This window comes from Coregonus lavaretus (assembly GCF_964263955.1).
Source record: "Coregonus lavaretus genome assembly, chromosome: 8".
Taxonomy (NCBI): domain Eukaryota; kingdom Metazoa; phylum Chordata; class Actinopteri; order Salmoniformes; family Salmonidae; genus Coregonus; species Coregonus lavaretus.
Window position 1 is genome coordinate 48,520,411 of NC_139995.1, and position 12,354 is coordinate 48,532,764.

The following is a 12,354-nucleotide window of genomic DNA, read 5'->3' on the forward strand; positions in this document are numbered from 1 at the left end:
AAGATTTGCACAATAACGAGTCATCTCTCGTTGAATGACAACAAAGACTTTATTGAAGAATTCCTACTGTTGACCAATCACTGACGAAGGGGTGTAGACTTCAGCTTGCCTCGAGAAAAGCCCCAAAAAACGTTACCGAAGTCCAAAACATTGGCATAATATATGCAGCAACTCTTACGAACTGTTTCGGCTGGGAAGCATGCGGATGCCTTAAGGCTCATCGTGGAGTCAGCGTATGGTCACAAAATGTTGAATGTGGATTCAATTGAATGAATAGAAACGATAAGACCAAAACTAGGAGTTTCAGCCCTTACCAACAGAGAGAAGTGAAGGTGTCCCTTCCCCACAAAGCCTTGTTCCCTGGACCCCCCTGACGCCATCAGAAGCCCAAACTACCTTCATCCCCCCAGAATAATTTGCGCTCCCCAGAATCGGTTCACTGGCCCTCCAGTTAGCCCTACACTCGGCTACATTTTGGACACTTAAGACTCCAAAGCCACCTTTGCAGACCCACAGATTTTCGGCCCCTACAACTGTCCCGATGAGGGTTTTCTATTTGCCGTAAAGGTCTAGCATAGGGCTAATAGTCTACCCAACTCTAGGCCTATCTGTTCTGAGCTGGGAGGCAATATAACAGTCTATAACGGTCACTGCTCCCTTGATCATTCAAACACACACACACACACACACATAATTCACCTTTCCCCTCGTGCTGCACATGACAGCCAGGCCAGCAGTTTCTGAAAGGCTTGGCCGATCTATTGACGAACCCTCCGCTCTGCTCCAACACACACACACGTCAGCAGATGCACTCTGGGCTTGACTGCTACTCTCTAGCCAGCCTAAAATGGACTCTCTAGCAACCATGACGCTCAACAACAACACCAGAATAAACCCTACTGTTTATCAACAACAGTTTCTATTGAGGAATTGAAGGCCGTACTTTTGGGAACTTGAAGGGATATCCTCTTCACAATGTTCACAGATGAACAGAACACAAAAAGGTGAGTTGGTGCACACTGCACAAGGGGGTGAGGGAGGAAGTATGGTGTGAATAGAGGTCCACACAGTGCAATTGACCGAATAGCCTAACCATGCTGCTTCTAGAAAAGTAAGCAGGGCCACTGGAAAGCTCCTGGGCTACAGCGATGATGGTGTGATAGTGTTCTTCTATTTGCTCTGTTAGGCTTTTCTAGTAGCGATTGATACTTTTTTTGAGTGATACATTAGGCTACTTTGTAAAATAATTTGCGAGGTCAGCAGTAATGGAGTCTGGACACAAAGCCCACGACAGACAATGACAGTTTGTGTGGAGACAAAATAGAGGTAATGCAAATTGAGTATGGGTGTTTGGGAAAACTCCTGACTTTCGATACATTTCTAGCAAGCCAAGAGTAGGCCTATTATTTCACATTTAGACGTTCATCCATGATTAAGCTAGTTGAACTGTAGTACTACTGCAGTAAGGCTTCTCAGATCTCTATGAATGGCCGGTATGTGAATGACTTGTGACTTCGCTGCTGATCCTTTCAAGCATTAGACAAAGTGTGTGATTCCTACATGTCCTGATGTGTAAGACAGGCTACAACAATAATTTCCTTTCATTTTGATAGGCATGCATCGTAGCCATGGACAATCATTCATTCAGATTTGACAAAGTGGTAGAGATAATTCAAAGGCAAACAAGCCAGAGGCAAAAAAAGACTCATCCCATCTGTTAAAAGCCACCCACTCTGTGTGTACCTCTGACATATCTGCTACCAGCAAGCCCCTGATGTGGAGCAAATAAAGGCCATCACGACATGTAAAACAGGTGGAGGTGGAATTTGCCAGCGTCACATGATCTAATAGCATCAAATTTGATGCAAAAATCCTTGCTCCCTCAATAATTACTTTGCGGTTTATTAATTTTAGAGATGGGCCAGATTTCAAACGAGAAATTATTTGGACAAAACAAACTCAGACATGCCTAACTGGGGGAGAACGTCAGATGTTTTGAACAGAATTTACCTTGAAAGCAGCAGGCTGTTTACTTATGGGCACTTAGGCTGCATTTACACAGGCAGCCCAATTCTGATCTTTTGCCCAATTATTAGCAAATTATCTGATCTGATTGGTGAAAAGACCAATTTGTGGAAAAAATATCAGAATTGGGCTGCCTGTGTAAACGCAGCCATAATATTCCAATAATAAGTTAGTTCGACTATTGAACCAATTCAAGCCACATTGTTCACGGGAGTCTGGTCACTACAGTGGCACAAGTCAATTGGGCTGCTGTTAGCATACACAGCCTAGCTGATCTGATTGTTCAAAAGACTAATTCGTGAAAAAAATATCAGAATTGGGCTGCCTGTTAAAATGCAGAGTTTGCCACATTGTTTCAGCAAGACCAAATGGTTTCCACTAGATGGGCCAGCGACAAAGTCACAATTGGCTATAGTGTAAATATGAATAAACAAAATGTAGCTTTTATTTTAAGGTTAGGCATAAAGGTTAGCAGTGTGTGGTTAAGGTTTAAAATCAGATTTTAAGAAGATCCTTTTTAGAAATGGGCGGGGTTTGACATTGTGGCTGTGAACAGACAAAACGCGCTTCCAAGTTATGATTAATTAAAAAATGTATAATGACGAACATCCAGACAGTTAGCCTGGCAGTGTGCATGTTTAAAGCAGATTACGTTCTGTAACTATCGTTTTCAAAACAGTTGCGTAGCTAAAAGCAGTTGGTGGTGATCTACCAGCTAGCCAGCCATCATAGCTAACTTGGCTAGCTAGTTGTCAGGAAATTCATATTCTGGATATCAACAGGATCGACCCAACTCCTCGTCTCTTGCGACGCGGCTAGCTGACGTAGCTACTATTAGGTTCGCTTTACAAAAATAAACATGATAACATATCAAAGTATGATTATCTCGCATATCAACTTTCTATCTATTTACCTACTAGAACTTTTAAACAACGTTAAAGTAACGATTCTGTTGATTTGATCTTACCTGGCAGACGGAGTTCCCGAAAAATTATTAAATGACACTTCCTACTTCAGGCACCTGCGCACACGATTCTCTGTATGGAAGAAGATTCAAGTCAATCATTCGAATAACCAATTAAAATATGGAGAAAAGCAAAGAACACGGCTCTGGTTTGTTTTGTACACAGTGCGTGCACCCAGAGCCATGTATTTAGACGTAAAATGATTAATCTGGGGCAAATGCGATTAAACATGCAGTAGTTTAATAAAATGTATTAAACTACGGCACCAAGAGTCTTGATTTACATTTGTAAAGAAAATTAATTATTATTGAACTGAGGATATATATTACTGAATGTTTAATTACTGTTTTACCCACTTTATATGTATATACTGTATTCTAGTCATGGCACATCCTATATAACTACTGCTGTACACACCTTTTATATTTATATACTGTCCATACACACCATTGTATATATATATTCCGGACTCTGACATTGCTCTTACTGATATTTCTTAAATATTTCTATTAACTTTTTTGGATTATGTGCTTATTGTTTTGTATTGCTAGGTATTATTACTGCACTGTTGGAGTTAGAAACACAAGCATTTCGCTGATACCATCTGCAGATATGTGTAAGCCAATTAACTTTGATTTGGCAGAAAATATAATTTATGAATGGGATCGATTAATTAATAAGATGAAAAACAATATTACAGAGATCAGAATAGTCACACAATTCGTTGACATCACAATTATAGCACTGTTTTGTTTATGTCAGGGTTTCACAAACTGGGTGCACGTTTTGGTTTTTGTCCTAGCACTACACAGCTGATCCAAATAATCAAGTAATCATCAAGCTTTGATCATTTGAATCAGCTGTGTAGTGTAGGGCAAAAACCAAAACGTGCACCCCTTAGGGTCCCGATGACAGACATTGGGAAACGCTGGTTTATGTTACGAATCAGAAAACTATCATTATTATTGTAGATTATACAAAACGCCCTCTGATAACTTTCTCTGGCCACCAGAGGGCATCCTTTTCTTGTTTACAGGCCAGGGTATGCAATGGGCTCCAGTATACTCCGCACACAGTCGTAGCATAGGCAATATAAAGCAAAGCATAGGAGTTTCATAGGAGCGTCATTCCAGGCAGACATTTATACCCAATGCATGTAAACAAATCGAATGTGTATTTGTCACGTGCACAGGATACAGCAGGTGTAAACAGTACAGTGAAATGCTTCCTTGCAAGCGCAATACACACATACATTATTTATTTGTACATATTAAGTACAGGTTATTCTGTAAATGTAAAATGTGGTCAAAGCAAAACTATCTTATTGCAAACAGCTTCCCTATCTGGATTGATAAAAAACACAATTTCCATAAACACATCATTTGCATAGGTCCACTGAAAAAGAGAACCTGAAAAGTCATTGACAAACCCTTTATACACTTCAACCTTACATTTACGTCATTTAGCGATTTACAGTTAATGAGTGCATACATTTAAAAAAACTAATTATTACTGGCCCCCCGTGGGAATCGAACCCACAACCCTGGCGTTGCAAACGCCATGCTCTACAAACTGAGCTACATCCCTGCCGGCCATTCCCTACCCTACCCTGGACCAATTGTGCGCTGCCCAGTGGGTCTCCCGGTCGCGGCCGGCTACGACAGAGCCTGGATTCGAACCAGGATCTCTAGTGGTACAGCTAGCACTGTGATGCAGTGCCTTAGACCACTGCGCCAACCAAATTCACTATTTTATACTTTTCTTAAAAATGTCCTGCAGCGATTTTTGGACTTCTCCTGTTGAAAAGCGATATCCCAAGTATAAATACAGTAAAGTACACACACTAAAGCAAAATAGTGTTTTTTAGACAACCGCAAACTTCCAAGGAGTAGGGCATTCAAGGAGTTGGTCTGATGGTCAAATGTGATGTCATCAGCCTCCCCTTGGTTGAGGAACAATAGACCTATTGAGATGTGCCATTTGTAAAGTAAATCAGGTGTTAAATGAGGTGAAAAGGAAACTGGTTGAGGAGTTTAAGAGAACATCTATTTACATAAAGGTTTCCCTTGTGCCATACTATTTAATTAATGTGACAAACATAATTTAATTACTTGGGGTGAATTTGGATAAAAGGACATTGACCAAATGATGTTAACACAACTACTGTGTAGGTTAAAACAATTTCATCTGTGCTACTCAAATGTGACCAGATACTTTGTTTCTTGGTAGGTATTTGCAAAAACAATAACACAATAATATAAAAGCGTAATTTCATTGGAACAGCACAACAGTTGTTCTCAATACGGCAGAGAACAGTACAACAGAAGAACTGATGCTACTGTACAGCAATGGCATGATAAAAGGTGTTCCCTAGAGATCCAGACAGTAGCTTGGCCAGACAAACTGCCTTATTAAGGAGTCCCCCAGGCAGCTTTTCAAACGGGGAGCTTCAGAACACCAGAGAACCCATCTCCTCTGCACAGTGGCCCTTTAGTTTTTTCTCTAAATAAGGCAGGCTTATCGGAGTTCCTGTCATTTCGGCCACATTCCCATTGCCAAACATCCCTAGCTCCGCTGTGGCAGTGGCGAGCTGCAGGCCTGCACATTCTTTTCCCTTGTATGGGTAAATGCCTGTCCTGGGCTGGCTCTGTTTGGGACAGCCGGGCCAGGCGATTGGCCGGGGGAGGAGTGGGAGGGGCTGGTTAGAAGACTTGCTTTAAACAAACTCCTCAGTGGAGCTGCCTGCTTCCCTTCCAACTAAGCACTGAGACCCAGACAGAAGGCCTTAGAGAACTCCCCAAAACAACTACTATTCACCTGAAGCCAAGGTGAGAAGGATTTTAAAAAAAAACATTTTCCTTCTGTTTGAATGTTGTTTATCTTAGAGGGATTTTATGTTGGGATTAGATGTAGCACTTTAAAGCATTAGTCAGAATTGTATGGGAAACTGTTAACAAGAGTAAAAGCTGCGTTAAAGGTGGGGGCTGGATAGGGTTTCTTCTTGCATGCCCAAAGCCACCAGTTACAGGTCTAGGGTCATCTGGAGTAACTTCTCATCACGGTGGTGCTCTGTAGCCCCAACAACTGTGTTGTGGAATTAAGAGTTGACCAGCTGTCAACACTCTGTGACCTGTATAGAGCTTTCTAAACTCTAGAGCAGGGGTATTCAACTCTTACTCTACGAGGTCCGGACCCTGCTGGTTTTCTGTTCTACCTGATAATTAATTGCACACACCTGGTGTGTGTCCCAGGTCTAAATCAGTCCATGATTAGAAAATGCAGTGGAACTGGCTTTGAGGTCCAGAGTTGAGGGCTGTAGAGCCTCACTTCTACTCTACAGCCTTTCATGTTTACCTGTTTTTAGACAACGAGAGGTTGGTTGGGTCTGTTGAAGTGTGTTGCGTTTATAAACTTCCCCGGTGTTGACCCCTCAGAAGTAGTAGTGGTGTCCTGTGATGAGAGGTTAAGTGGTTAGGTCAAGACAGTGATTGACATAACTGTGAGTGTGTGTCTGGTCAGTGGGGCCCTGGCTGCAGATATGAGGTGTGGTGGGTACACTGATAAACACGCAGTACATCAGAGAATAAAAAACCAATGATGAAGTTGATCTTTAAATGTTTTCAAAACCTCATCGGTGAGTCAGCCAGTCGAGAAAGCTGAGGAATTCAATGGGTTGCAGAAGCAGTGAAGTCATTCGGGCCTAGAAATTCATTCTAAAGAGATCTAGTTTGTTGGAATGAGATGAGGGTTTGGACAAGACTAATTTATCCGTTTGAATGGTTGTGCAAGCCGTCCTTACAAGGACATAGGGATCTAGTCGTCTCTCCACAAGAATGTGAAAGATTACAGGAAACTATAAATGTTTACAGGAAATCAGTAAACTAGACCCTGAGAAAGTCACTTCTAACATTCTCATTTTTGAACAATCCCCTAGGCATGGTGATGTGTTATAAATACATGGAAAAGAGATGGACTGTGAGGACTTCTGAGAATAAACATTTGCCCAGGGCCCAACATCCTAATCTTAAAATTCCTTCATCCTCTGAAATGAAGCTGGACAATGAGCAGGCAGTTAGCCAGTGAAAAACTCCCTTACATCTCTGTTACCTCCGATAGCAAGCGTAGAGACCGCAATAGAGTAACGTGAACAAACGCTATTGAAAGGAACAAGCAACTGCTCTAACATGTAACAGTATATAGTGAGAATCAAGTCAACTTCCCCATTGTAGAGAATCAAGTCAACTTCCCCATCGTAGACACGTTGTGCTGATTCATGGTATACTTTGTAAATCTTGGTAACCAATGGTACCATTTTTGGTGGGTAGTAGGATGGAGTGAGAGACAGACTTGTCGTTTGCCTAACATTTGACTAGGTTGTATCACTGGACAACTGGGTCCAGTAGGGATGAAACGTTTAAAAACATTATCTCGTTTTGTGCCTGCTGAACATGTCCATGATTTTGTGATCTACCTCTCTCACACACATGCAAACACACACCGACACACGTCGTTCCCATCTATGCTCAAATAAGGCTTGCTAAATGACGCTAAGGTAGCCTGCTTTGTGTCTTGGTTACCAGTATTTATATCTCCTGTATCACATGCCAGTAGAGAGAGAAACAAAATATACTCCATCAGTCATCCAACATATTTTACCATATGAGAAAGAGCTTTTGTGTGGAGAGTTTCCCTGAGTCTAAGCAAATCATTGATCTGAATAACATGCTTCAGTGGCTCTCAATGCATTATGCCATAGTCTGGCAGTCAATGAACTCATTATACCTCAAAATGACTCAACCTTAATGACCTGTTACTTCCTGTATGGTATTGGCTCTCGCTCAGTCAGTATTCTGATGTGCCACCACCCAGCAGCACTATCACCGCCTGTACACACGTCTTCAATGACGCACGCACACTGAGCCCCGCGTGTGAGTGACGGGTCTGAGTTTGGCCCGTTCTCCAGGATACCAGGTCACTATCTTGTGACATCTTCACACTGTTCACTGCAGGATGACACTTAGTTAGCAGTGGAACCACCTGCATCTTTAGTGCAGAGAGCAAGTGTAATTTGGAGGTCGATTGCATCTGGCACCAATGCAGAGACTGAAAATGGAATCATTGAGAATAAGTACTAACCAATTTTCTGGCGCCAAGTAAAGTCCCTAGACAATTTGTAACATGTATGATCATTTTCAACACATATCGCAATCACACTGATGAGGGTTAACATGTAGGCCTAACTAAATCAGGCTTTTGCATTTATGCTCTAGTGCCATGCTAAATTAATAAAGAGCATTTTTCTTTATTCAAGCTTTTTTTGGGGGGGGGCATTTCCCAAGGGACAGAGGAGAACCATCCTTCTCTTCCTCAGTATAACAGCCTACTCTTGGGAGTCTTATCTTTCATCCAACTGTAACCATCCATGTCCAATTCTGCACCCCTTAGGCCCATCTAACCACCATCATGTCCAGCAAACGTGCAAAGGGGAAGACCACCAAGAAGCGCCCCCAGAGGGCCACGTCCAACGTGTTCGCCATGTTCGACCAGTCTCAGATCCAGGAGTTCAAGGAGGCCTTCAACATGATCGACCAGAACCGTGACGGCTTCATCGACAAGGAGGATCTTCATGACATGCTGGCCTCACTGGGTAAGACACAGGCCAAAGGGGAACCCATAGGAACCTGATGTTAGTGGGTTGACTATATTCTATATACAAGACCTAACCAGCGTATACTCACCAATTCTAGACTTTAACATCCTCCCCAGAAACAGCCTTGTACATGTATAGCAACAGAACATTTCCCAGCTAAATACCAGTACTGTAAAATAGAGCGCTAACAATAAGCATGCAGACCGGTAATAACATCCTACTGGGCACAGACGTTGGTTCAATGTCATTTTGTGGAAACGACGTTAATTCAACCAGTGTGTCCCCAGGGGGATTGAACCATAACCTATATCTTTACTCAATGGCTACTATTGAACAGAACTCAGATTTGACCCCGTAACGTTGACCATGGTGTGTGTGTTCTGTTGTGGTCCCCAGGTAAGAACCCGTCGGATGAGTACCTGGAGGGGATGATGGCTGAGGCGCCAGGGCCCATCAATTTCACCATGTTCCTCACCATGTTCGGAGAGCGCCTCAACGGCACCGACCCCGAGGACGTCATCCGCAACGCCTTCGCCTGCTTCGACGAGGAGGGCTCTGGTGAGACACACAACTGCACGCACACTCTCCAATGTCAAACCCTAGCATCCACCTTCACAGTAATGTCAAACACTTAAAAGGAAAAAACAGACCGACATCTTTTCCTCGATTTGTCTCAGCCTCTCTCCTTACCTCCTTCTCAACCATATTGGAGAAGGTTCAAGGTCCCCCCACTTGGATCTTCTTCTCCAATGTGTTTAGAGTAGAGAGGATGAGACGAAATCGAGGAAAGATAACTTAAGAGCCAGACGATGACCCGCCTCTCTCCCATTTGTAGGAGTGATCCACGAGGACCACCTGCGAGAGCTACTGACCACAATGGGCGACCGCTTCACTGACGAGGAAGTGGATGAGCTGTTCCGTGAGGCGCCCATCGACAAGAAGGGCAACTTCAACTACGCAGAATTCACCCGCATCCTCAAACACGGTGCTAAGGACAAGGATGACATCTAGAGAGACTGACGACTGCTTCGCGGCTCACACACACAGTGCTTTTTAGATGGAATGGACTTATTTTATAGTCAATGGTGATTATCCATTGAAGAGGAGTGTGTCTCAGCTAAATACATCTCAATAAGTCTGTAGTGGCTTCCTCTCTGTATCCTTTCTGAAATTCCCAGTGATTTGAATATTGCTTTACTCCTATCCAGTCCAGGAAAGGTGACAAGGTGAGAGGAAGCAATATTACTCTTGAGATGTACTGAATGCCTGTGTGTGCGTGCCCCCTCCCTTCCTCCCCTCCCCTCCCTCCCTCCCCTCCCCTCCCTCCCTCCCTGTGAAAAAAGAACAGCACTACATACCAGCCAAGTACCTCTCCTTGCCTCTCACACCAGCACCAGCACTGCCTCCGTAAGAAACTGCACCTTCTATCCAGGAGTTGGAAAACCACATTGTAAAGGACTCTATTGTATTCTATTAATGTTTTTGACAATCAAAGCAGGTTGTATTTTACCATCATTGCTTAAATGCTTATCATTCCACCCTTCTTTCGAAGGACCATGTTTCTCAGTGCTAGTCATATCCCCTTGTCATCTGGTCAGGTCTCTTCTAACTCTGCCTGCATCGATGCATCACAACCTCATTCAAGCTAAAACATTCAACATGAAGGGTCAGACCTGTTCAAGAAAGAGCAGAAGGAAGAAGTTGGGCTAGGTTGTGTTTGGGTATAATCATGTTTGGGTTGAATTATTGTTTAAGGAAATGTAGCATGCCTGTATAGGACCAACGAAGGACCCTGAAATGACACGTTCCACTGTGTCCTTTATTCCAGATGAGTAATTTAAATGTCCTGCTGCATTCAGTGCAGCATTGTATACCTTTAATATTCTGTATCTGAGAAAATAAAAGATGTTCCATACCCAAGTACTGATTGATATTCTCTTACATTGCAGTTGTGACACTTCACTTTGATAAGTACACTTTATATTTTCTAGATTTAATTTATTTAACTCTGCATTGTTGTTAAAGGACCCATAAGAAAGCATTTCACTGTTAGTCTACAACCTGTCGTTTATGAAGCACGTGACAAATAAAAATGTGTGATCAAATGAAGTGGTCCACTGTAATGAAACACATGATCCCACTATGTGAAAGGTTAAAGCACTTTGCACCAGATATTGACTAGGTAGTATTTCAAGAGCCACTGAGTCTTAGCTGAAATCAGTAGCGGTGAAACTGCCACAAGACGTAACTTCAAACAGTGAACACCATTTCCCCCCACCCCCCCTCGGACATCATTGCACATGAGAACAGTCGTATGTACAGATTTCTTTTTTACGACGATGCTCCTCTACCCAGTTTAAAAAACAAAACAAATGTGCCTAGGGCAGCCAGTGGCACCATTTCTCATGCAGATCTCAGCTTTAAAGGTCATTAACATTGTTTCACCTCGTGCAACAAAAAAGCTACATAAACTAAAGGAATGGAAACAAAATAACGAGGCTATATCCAAGTAAATGTGCAGCGGTACGGGTTAGTCAAGGTAATATGTACATGTAGCTAGGGGTAAAGTGACTATGCATAGATAAAACCGAGTAGCAACAGCATCTTATGTGAGTGAAGAAACGTGAATGTACAGTCCATTTCGGAAGTATTCAAACCGTCACTTTTTCCACATTACAGCCTTATTCTAAAATGGATTTAAAAAATAATACACACAATAGCCCATAATGACAAAGCGAAAACAGGTTTCTAGAAATGTTTGCAAAAGTACTATAGTCCCATGTAGCTCAGTTGGTAGAGCATGGTGTTTGCAACGCCAGAGTTGTGGGTTCGATTCCCACGGGGGACCAGTATGAACATGTATGCGCTCTGGAAAAGAGCATCTGCTAAATGACAAATGTAAATAAATAAAAAATAAATACATAAGTACTTAGACCCTTTGCTATGACACTCATATTTGAGTTTCCATTGATCATCCTTGGGATGTTTCTACAACTTGATTGGAGTCCACCTGTGGTAAATTCAATTGATTGGACATGATTTGGTAAGGCACACACCTGTCTTTATAAGGTCCCACAGTTGACAACGTACGTCAGAGCAAAAACCAAGCCATGAGGTTGAAGGAAATGTCCGTAAAGCGCTGATTGTGTCAAGGCACAGATCTGGGGGAAGGGCATCAAATTATTTCTGCAGCATTAAAGGTCCCCAAGAACACAGTGGCCTCAATCATTCTTAAATGAAAAAAGTTTGGAACCACCAAGACTCTTCCTAGAGCTGGCCGCCCAGCCAAACTGAGCAATCAGGGGAGAAGGGCCTTTGGTCAGGGGGGTGACCAAGAACCCGATGGTCACTCCGACAGAGCTCCAGAGTTCCTCTGTGGAGATGGGAGAACCTTCCAGAAGGACAACCATCTCTGCAGCACTCCACTAATCAGGCCTTTATGGTAGTGTCCAGACGGAAGCCACTCCTCAGTAAAAAGCACATGGCAGCCTGCTTGGAGTTTGCCAAAAGGCACCTAAAGGACTCTGACCATGAGAAACTAGATTATTTGGTCTGATGAAACCAAGATGGCCTGAATGCCAAGCGTCACGTATGGAGGAAACCAGGCACCGCTCATCACCTGGCCAATACCATCCCTACGGTGAAGCATGGTGGCGGCAGCATCATGTTGTGGGGATGTTTTTCAGCGGCAGGGACTTGGAGACTAGTCAGGAT

At 42.9% G+C, this 12,354-nt stretch overlaps 2 protein-coding genes across 4 annotated transcripts in view; one reads left to right on the plus strand and one right to left on the minus strand.

Annotated features, from left to right (window-relative positions):
* LOC311134264 (phosphatidate phosphatase LPIN2-like) overlaps positions 1 to 3,044 on the minus strand; it is a 34,172-nt gene extending 31,128 nt beyond the window's left edge. The window contains exon 1 of one of the 2 annotated variants that reach the window (XM_084167888.1): positions 2,993 to 3,044. Coding sequence is in view for 1 of the 2 variants with exons in the window: in XM_084167887.1 (XP_084024013.1) it covers positions 700 to 867 (168 nt within the window). In the remaining variant the exon portion in view is untranslated. Of the gene's footprint in view, positions 1 to 699; positions 955 to 2,992 lie in introns of those variants that run through there. The other variant, XM_084167887.1, reaches the window with a different exon arrangement.
* On the plus strand, positions 916 to 10,560 carry LOC311134265 (myosin regulatory light polypeptide 9). Of its 2 annotated transcripts, none has more exons than XM_084167891.1 (4): positions 916 to 1,004; positions 8,436 to 8,637; positions 9,037 to 9,198; positions 9,476 to 10,560. In XM_084167891.1, exons 2-4 carry the CDS (start codon positions 8,454 to 8,456, stop codon positions 9,649 to 9,651), a joined length of 522 nt encoding a protein of 173 aa, XP_084024017.1. In that variant the 5' UTR covers positions 916 to 1,004; positions 8,436 to 8,453; the 3' UTR covers positions 9,652 to 10,560. The 2 variants fall into 2 exon arrangements, with proteins under 2 accessions (XP_084024017.1, XP_084024016.1); XM_084167890.1 differs by lacking the exon at positions 916 to 1,004 and adding an exon at positions 5,732 to 5,818.
* Positions 10,561 to 12,354: the final 1,794 nt, after the last annotated feature.

Bases quoted from the DNA above. Each gene is read 5' to 3' on its own strand.
- LOC311134265 (XM_084167891.1), top strand. From the start codon at position 8,454: ATGTCCAGCAAACGTGCAAAGGGGAAGACCACCAAGAAGCGCCCCCAG. The intron at 8,638-9,036 runs GTAAGACACAGG...TGTGGTCCCCAG, and splicing joins TGACATGCTGGCCTCACTGG to GTAAGAACCCGTCGGATGAG. The intron at 9,199-9,475 runs GTGAGACACACA...TCCCATTTGTAG, and splicing joins CTTCGACGAGGAGGGCTCTG to GAGTGATCCACGAGGACCAC.